The sequence below is a fragment of the Anopheles gambiae genome, chromosome 3, assembly GCF_943734735.2.
Source record: "Anopheles gambiae chromosome 3, idAnoGambNW_F1_1, whole genome shotgun sequence".
Lineage (NCBI taxonomy): Eukaryota > Metazoa > Arthropoda > Insecta > Diptera > Culicidae > Anopheles > Anopheles gambiae.
The window spans coordinates 22543554-22552123 of record NC_064602.1 but is presented as its reverse complement, the minus strand read 5'-3'; the positions used below and the strand labels follow the sequence as shown (position 1 = coordinate 22552123).

The following is an 8570-nucleotide window of genomic DNA, read 5'->3' as shown; positions in this document are numbered from 1 at the left end:
ATGGGCCACTGGTACACATTATAGCGGTAAGCGGTGGAGCATACATCATGCGCATAATAACGGCCCGATCGGAACGATGATCGGAAGTACCGAACAACCGAACGTCATAACCATTTGCCATTATCGCACGGACTACGGGCTGGCCGGCCGTGGTGCGGTCTTTGATGTCAGGTCGATTCATCGAACCGGGGCTGTGATGATGCTACGGAGGCTTTATCTGATAGGAACGTGTTTAAAACCTGCTCTCAGCTTTAAGTTTTAAACGTATTTTGTTACAGATAGAACAATGTGGCGAAAATAAATACTCATTGCATTGGTTATAATTGAACATTGATATAAAATGAGAAAACCATAGTGAAAATAGCAATCAGTTTAAAAATAATAATTTTAAAATATAACAACTATTATTATCGAAATTTTGGAAATTGAAATCGAGTGAAAAAAGTTGGCATGTTTTTTCAGACGTAAACAATGGTTGTAGACTTTATAAAAATCCATTATTTTTTAACTAAAACAATCTACAAAAACTTACGGGTTTTACACTGTTCATGGGATGTTAAATTACAATTGTCATAAATCTGCTCAAATATTTTGCGAAATTATGATAATTCCTTCAAGACTAAAAAAAATTATGAGTTAAGGTCGAATTAGACCTTGCGTGAAAGTGAACGTAAAATTTGGTTGTTTTTGTGCAATATTTATTTAAGTATTTATCAGAATGCGGCTTATCGTACACCAAAAGAAAGTAAATTCAATTATTCAGACTGTAAAACATAATAAAATCATGAATTAAATGCATTTCATTGTGATTCCCCGCTGACCATTGGTTTTTCACCGTGCCATGGCTATTGCCGTACGATTTTTTTTTTTGAACTTCCAATGAAGTTGTTTTTGTTTATATTTTGTTTACTAACGTACAATTTTCAAATAATCTCATAAAAATACATAACAACTTTAAAATAACAAACTCTTCAATTACCACGAAATGATCACGTACAATTCAAAGGTTTGATAAAGAAAACTAAAAAAATCAAAATAATAATCAAAGTATCTTTCCCTTCTTCAAATGTGTGTCTACCGCACTAACGAGGATACTCCTTTCCGAGGCCAATTTAAAGCTTTTGACCACTGGAGCATCCATAACATGCCGCACTCAAAGCATGCACGTGCTTCCTTTCCATGTTGACGTTTCACAACACTCAAAAAACAGAAACAGTTTCCAGAGCGCGAGTGCTTTTCTAATTTACCCCTTGACAAGGGATAGCTCCTTGGCAGCGATAGCAACGCTGAACTGCTCCGTTCGATCGCCTTTCTGCTTCCACTTCTACAAGCAGTGTCGCCCGGTGCTAGGTAAATAAACATCGATAAGATGCTCTTAATAATCCTTACGGAGGCATCTTCAACCTGTCGATCGGGCCCCGCTTCCATTGTTGTGCTACGCGTTGAGCCACCGCAAGGCGAAGAGCCGGACAAGCAAGGCGAAGGGTAGAAGAGCAGATACGGAGAGCACACGAAGGAAGCACACAACACAAACGCACACCTCTCAATACATGCTGTGCAGAATCATCTGCACGACGATGGTCGAAGGCGCAGTTGAAGGCGCTACAAACTCATCGCTGAGAGGTGCCAAGAGCGAGAGGCGCAGCGATACTTTCTTCCATCCTTCGCATAGAGCGCCCCGCTCGGTCAATGATGTTTCAATTTCTCGAGAGGTAGCTATCGGGATGCTGCACCGCTCCGGAGCATCTGCCCGCGTAAAGCTCGGTGTACGGTGTCAAGATCCTCCGTACCATTCCTCCGAACAAAGTGCGAGCGAAAGACGATAATAGACGGGAGTGAGCAAACGGAACCGTGCTTTCTCTCTCCCAAAGCGGCTGCTTCGGAGTTCTATTATATATGTTGCGCGACCGACGCCGGCTCTATTTCCTACTAGATCCGTGACGACGCAACACCACGGCCACGGCCAGTAACGCGACGTCGCCGAACGCATGCGCAAGCCGCGAAGGAATCCGTTCCGAAGCATCCGATCGAAAACCCTCGCGCGGAGAAAGCGATCTGCACGAGCAGCGTGCTGCGGCTTGTACGATAGGAGAGGGAAGCAAGAGAAGCGACCGAGCGACCGACCGTCGTGTGCGAAAGAGAAGTGGCAGTGATACTGCGGGTGCAGTGTGCGGGCCAGAGTGCGAGAGCAGCTCGAAAGAAGCGGTAAAAAGAAAGCGTCCGCAAAACGTGCCTCGGCCCGATCGCAACCAAACTGGGTCCGCTCCGAACGGTGCCGATCCGGAGAAGCGCGGTCAATCCCGACGCAAGACGCAGACGAGCAACACCGTCTCGAGCAGGACCGCCGGAACGCGCGTCGCGAGTGCTACTTTCTTTTTACGCGACCGCACGCAATTCGCTTCATGCGCAAGCGAACCGGAGCGGTGTTAGTGTAACGGCAAAGCGAACAAACCAAGTAAAAAACAACAGGGCCAACTGGGCGAACTGCAACGCGTACCGAGCGCGTGCCATTTGTTGTTGTCATCCCGTGTGTTTGGGTGTAGCTGTGATTGTTCTGTTTTTGTCTCGAGTTTTGTTTCGTGCTAGATCGGCAAACGTGAACCCAACCAAGCACTAGTGACTCAGTGTGGCAGTGTTAAAGATCCTACCGAGAGGAAAGACCTCAACGATAGTGCAGGAAACGAACAGTTGCGGGCAACATCCCACGAACGGTGCCGCTTGGCTCCAGGAACTTGGACACGTTCCACCGCTAAGGGAAAGTTCAAGGTTCTCTTTCCTTGGAATCTTGGGTGAAAGTGACCGACGGGCAAGTAAGGCGAACGTAACTTCCACCGCGCACGTACACAGAAACGTACGCCCACGGATACACTCGGTCCGGATGTGAGATCCGGGAGATCAGTCCAGGGCCGCATTACATTTTCGGGACCGTCAGAAGTTCGGGAGGACGCTTTAAGTGCTCGCCAGGGGCACAACGAGAACAACCATCCCAAAACCGGATCTAAGACGGTTACGTATCGCTATCGTACCGTACGCATCAAGGGGAAATCGTCCCGCCGGGTTCGAGGCTCACCCGAGTAGTCACCGCGCTGTCAATTAACTGACAGGAGGGTGTGATTACTGTCTGGTAGAATTTGGAAGAACGAACGAAGGCGAGGTGTAACAATTGTGTCCGATCCCTCAGCCACCGCCACCCGCTGAGCGTGTGTTTTGTGTGTTTTAGACCAAGTGTGCTCAAGTTCGGTTCATCTGTTTTCCCAGCCCAGAGTAGTGTCAAGAGTGTCAGTGACTGTGATAACTCATCATCCAGAGGAAGTGCCGCGCTTCACACAACACACGGTTGCCTCGAATGGGGAAGGCAATGGCAAACGGTCAGCGCCGGCAAGCGGCCAACGGCTGGATGCTGCCGCTTGCGGTAGCACTGCTGGCTGCCATCGCACTGCTGACCGCGTCCGTAAATGGGTTAAGTTCAACAGGTGAAAGAGGTAAGCATGCTTCATTGCTAAACCGGTCTCGAACGATCAGGTGTGTCAGGTGCGGGGTTTCTTTTGTTTTTCGTGTCTGTGCTCTGTTGTTTTGTTGGTCGGATTCGCTTTCGGGTTCGTTCTTTTAAAGTGATCTTGACAGGCTGAAGGGCAAGATTATCACTGCCAGCGAAGACTCTTTCTTTCAGTAAGGTCCGTAGAGTGTTCACTAGGTTTAGAAGATAGATCGTAGCTGATTAAGATCAGTGTTGAAGTTTCATGTCACATAGCAATGTTTGAGTGTTTTCTCAAACGTTTGTTTAGCACGATCACTAGGTGATGTGATCGGCATGCGATTGCGCAATCAGCGTATCATTTAGATTGTTTTAAATTTGAAAAGAATGCATTTTTAAGTTTCTAGCTCTCGCAAACAAACAAGTAAAGAATGCAAAATATTGCAACAAAAAGAGTTCGTTATGAATATTCAATTGGAAAAATGCCCTTTAGTCGTTGTAGTTTTACGTGTTTAATTTATTTCACTTTATCAACAAAAACAACCAATAAACCGTTTTAATACGAAACACGAAACAGCAAAAAACAACTTTAACGGACCGGCACGCTTTCCTTTCGAACAGAAATGTTGCTATTTTTTATTCCCATTCACTTGCTAAACGGACTATTTATGCTTACGAATGCAAATTATGGGGACGCGACCGTCTGGATATGTGACCTTAGCCATATCATATTTTATCGCGCGCTCTTTTGATATTAGCGAATCAAGCGCTTTCTAATTTTTTCTCATTTGCTTCGGGCGATATTATCTATTTTATGTTTATTAATGTGTGGCATAATTCGGGATTGGATTATTATAACCGATCATTAGTTTCTTTTTCCATATTTACTAACTATATGAGAACAAAAGTTGTCAAGATGTTAGCTACGTTGTTTTTCCAATAAGAATATTGTTACTTTTCTCTATTACTTTTGATGATGACTACAATTGGATTTCTTTAGGTTTGTTTTTCTTCGTAAATTTATCTTCTGTTTTGCTTTTAGTGGCGTCAGAATCAATGCAATTGTAGTCGTTGGTATATATGTTGAGGTATGTCTCAATATTTTTATCATGTTCTCTTCTGCCATGTTTTAGATGCTTCATCCAAAAATGAATCATTTGGCAGGGTGATGTCATGCTTAGCTGAAATGTGCATAATGAAATTCCACTTTAAAATCCTGATCTAAAGTATTCCAATCCAACAAATTCAAGAATAGCTTTTTTTATTGATCAAGAAGATGTTGCAAATGAAATAAACTTAAGGCTCATTCAATATACAGGGTTTTCCAGAGTTTCTCATAGTTGTGGGACACTTCCTAGACTCATTCCAATTGGAAGTGAACTTCATACGTTGGAAATTGAACTCTTTAGCACCCTTGTCCCGTTGGATAAGCTCTTTGGAGCTTCCTATTGGATTTGTCCAACAAGCGTGCTACAGAGTCCAATTCCCATTACATTAAGTTCCTTTCACGTAAGAAAGTGTTTATAAAGTGTCCCTCAGCTATGAGAACTCCTGGAAAACCCTGTAAAAGCGATACAAATGGCGATCATCACAGATTACATACTTGCTTTAAGATCACCTGTTCTCGTTCAACTTGCCCTTTGATCATAGGATCTATGTCAAGTGTTGGTAACAATTTCTCGCCATTAGATCACTTCCGGAGCTTTCTTCCGAAGGCTCATTCAGGGTGCTTTAACGACCAAGCGATTAGGCGATTATACAATGATCGAACCTCTATCTCAAACTCCACTCTCTGATCGCTGTCCTCGCCAGTAATAATAATAATAATAATTGACGATCTGTCTATATTCAACGACACGCACCCGACCATAAGAAAGCGGCCACATGCTCAGTGTAAACAAGTGGCAACCCTGTCCCTCCCATGCTCTCTAATGAGCACCGGCACTGGATCACGCCATAGCAAACTAGGCAAGGTGCAGCAGACCTGGCCCACCAAACTGCACAGTAATTGATCAGTGCAGTCAATCGAGGTTCATCAATAGCGCTGAAGGGAGAAAGAGCTTCACAGGAAGCGATCGGCTAGGCGATCGCTCTACGGCAGCTCATTTTATAGACCGTGCACAGGACGCATGGCAATGGCACATGGGAGCCACCATCCGGAAGGAGGTTATCGCTGCTGCCATCTAACAAGTTTGTGAGCTTGGCCGTGTTTGCGTGAGTGCGCGCGAGTTGTTTTTTTTCCTGCGCGTCTCATTTTCTCTCCCCCCGTCTATGAGGGCGATCGATCACCCAGTACAAACACGGACACCCCCGATTCCGGCCGATCCGATGGCCCGATGCTCCAGAAAAGCTCACCACCACCAGCACAGTCTCCGGAACGTTTCAACTTGGCCGTGTTTACGCAGCTTGCGCGCACCCCCGGGGTCCGGTAATTAATCACCAGCTCATCGGTTGCGCTTTCTTTTTCCGTGCTTACTTTTAATTATCGCCATTATTCGGATCACCCGAATCAATTTATGTAACGGATCTCGCACGCCCGTCATGGGCCCATGGGAGGCATCTAACATCCAGCAAGATGCCACTGGTGGTTGCTTTTGGTTGTTTAGTGCCCATGACAGACCGAAGGAGCTCCAAGGCCAATGGCGAGCTGCGCGCTTTGGATCGATCACGAATCAATCCGTTGCAGTTTTCACGCTTCACGGCCAGATCACACCAAAAAAACCATCCTAATAAAGCCCGGCCGGTCATGGGAAAGCATAGCTTTGCGCTGTTCCCTCACCACCACCGAACCCACTACCACCGACCCAGCGTGACACAGGAATGGATCATTTCACCGGTAATTGTTTGGGGGTTTTTTGATTAGAAATGGATTGCAATGGCACGCCGGAGACGCAAGAATTCGGTGACCTAATCTGATTTTTCTTGGTTATTCATTCGCATTTTCTTTACGTAATGGAAACCGTAGATGAAATACGTACCTTTCCTCCCCCATCGTTCGGTAGGTACAGTTCGTACGAGATCTCATCAAACTGGCCACCGTACCTCACCGCCTCGATCAGGCGCGAAAGCAAGAAGCAAATCAACTATCCAAACAAAGCACACACACACACACACGCGCATACAATACTCACACAACGAATGAGGTAGGAAAAGCTTTAATCGCTTCCATAACGATTGCATCTCGTTCCTTTCGTGTGCTTCCTCTATTCTACGGATTTTCGTAACGACGGCCGAATCACTCGCCTCCACTTACACACACCGCACCGTGTAGAAAAAGGGCCGTTTCGGTGTCGATCCGGTTTCGGATCGAACTTGATTTCAAATCGTCCCCCGCTTTTGGGGAGGTATTGAAGGGGTCAATTATACTGTACAACAGCCGGGTCAAGGTTTCGGAAAGCTGGGAAAACCACCTTCTGCCCTGCCGTCAACATCATTCGATCGAGCAATAGAATGCATCCAAATCTCACAAAATCTATGCATAGAAAAGCAATTGGAAATGAGAAAGAACTCTGTATCGAATGCGATGATCAAGGTTAGTAAATCTTGGATGTTTTGAGCATTTTTTTTTATTGGTCGTGAGAACAACTCTCTCGATATGCAGTAGATAACCATCGACAACATCTCATCTGATGCCAGCAACAACACTGCTGCCGAACCGGTGACCGGTCCCGGTGTTCCTTTTCGATGAGATTTCCCACCCGCGTCCACCCGCGCGTGTGTTTCGCTTGCCTGCTTCAAATAATATCCACTTTTCCATTCGATTTCCCTCCCCGGCCCGGTCGGCGTCCATGCCTAGCGCCCTACAGCGCATCCGTAAGAAGCCACCCGAAAAGTAGGTCTCGGTGTCGAGTTGAAAACATTTTCAACCCCGCCCCAACACGCCACCCTCTGCCACCTTCGGCCAATCGCTTCGGGTTTTGGGTTTTGGTTCGGTTTTCGGTGCACGATCGATAGGATGAGCATGCCGTTTTTTTGCTGCTTCTTCTCTCGAGCGCCATCGTCGCGCCCCGAAATGGCACAAATCATTTGAAATTAAGATAGGTTTTTTTTCGGTGCGGGGGGGGGGGGGAGTTCGTGCTTGGCGTTGGTAATTTTTTCGCCAGTCAATGGATGGCTTGGATTGGGTCGTTTTTGTGCCGGTAGTTTTCTTTCCTCTTTGAAACGTGCACCGCGGGAAACCGCTGGCACGTAGTGGAGCGTCCCGAGAGAGTGTCGCAGGGAATCGGTGGCCGATGCAAATGCGATTTGCACGGAGTGTGCAGAACGAAATGAGGTGTGTGTGTGTGTGTGCTGAAGTCGCCAAATGAATTGGTCAGAGACTCGTTAGCCTGTTTAATTAACATTCTCGCGGTCGTGAGGTGGCAAACAGGCACGATCGATTGTGCCGCAATCTATTGATAGTGGTGGGAATCGTGTTATGATGGGCAGTTCTTTAGGCAATGTTCTTCTACGCTTCTTGATTTGCTATACGGATGAAAGTTTTTCAAAATATGTAGAGTACAAGGTAGAAACTCATAAACTAAATCAATATGAGATGAAGTGATTGGCATCCAATTCTGGACTGTTTATGTCTTGGATGTTTTAGCTAAATTCAAAATTATGTCTCCTCAAAACAAAATAGTATTTTTTACTTCATGCATCGTTAGATTTCATCAGTAATTGCTAAAAAGATCAAATTTAGACCAAAATTAATATATTGCCCCAATATATCTTCATGAAAATCGGCTTTTACAACTAATTGAGGCATTCGACCGCTTGTTACAAGGTTCGTCAAAGTGTCATCAATCATTTAACCAAATTATTTCGCACTCAAATTGAAGTATTAACGCTTTGTGCTCCTTAAAAACCGAAGTAATGCTTCCATCTTCTAATCATCTGAAGCTGACACTCGCGCCCCAACTTTACTTTCCAACGGCATTTCAATACCGTAAAGCGAGGTTGATAACTTCATGATAAATCATCTCAAATCGAGAGAAAATCTCTCAATCTTTCCCGCTCATTGAATCCATCTCAAGGTGCCGCTTGCTCCGTTTCAGACTTTTTATTTTTCATCCACGAAAACAATAGCACAATAACGCTCAAAATCACACTACTA

The 8570-nt window shown here is 45.4% G+C and overlaps 1 protein-coding gene across 1 annotated transcript in view; it reads left to right on the top strand.

Annotated features, from left to right (window-relative positions):
- Positions 1 to 2549: 2549 nt before the first annotated feature.
- LOC1279956 (serine protease filzig) overlaps positions 2550 to 8570 on the top strand; it is a 38058-nt gene continuing 32037 nt past the window's right edge. The window contains exon 1 of the mRNA XM_061658196.1: positions 2550 to 3482. Within this exon, the coding sequence (XP_061514180.1) occupies positions 3347 to 3482 (136 nt within the window). The 5' untranslated portion in view covers positions 2550 to 3346. The remainder of the gene's footprint in view (positions 3483 to 8570) is intronic.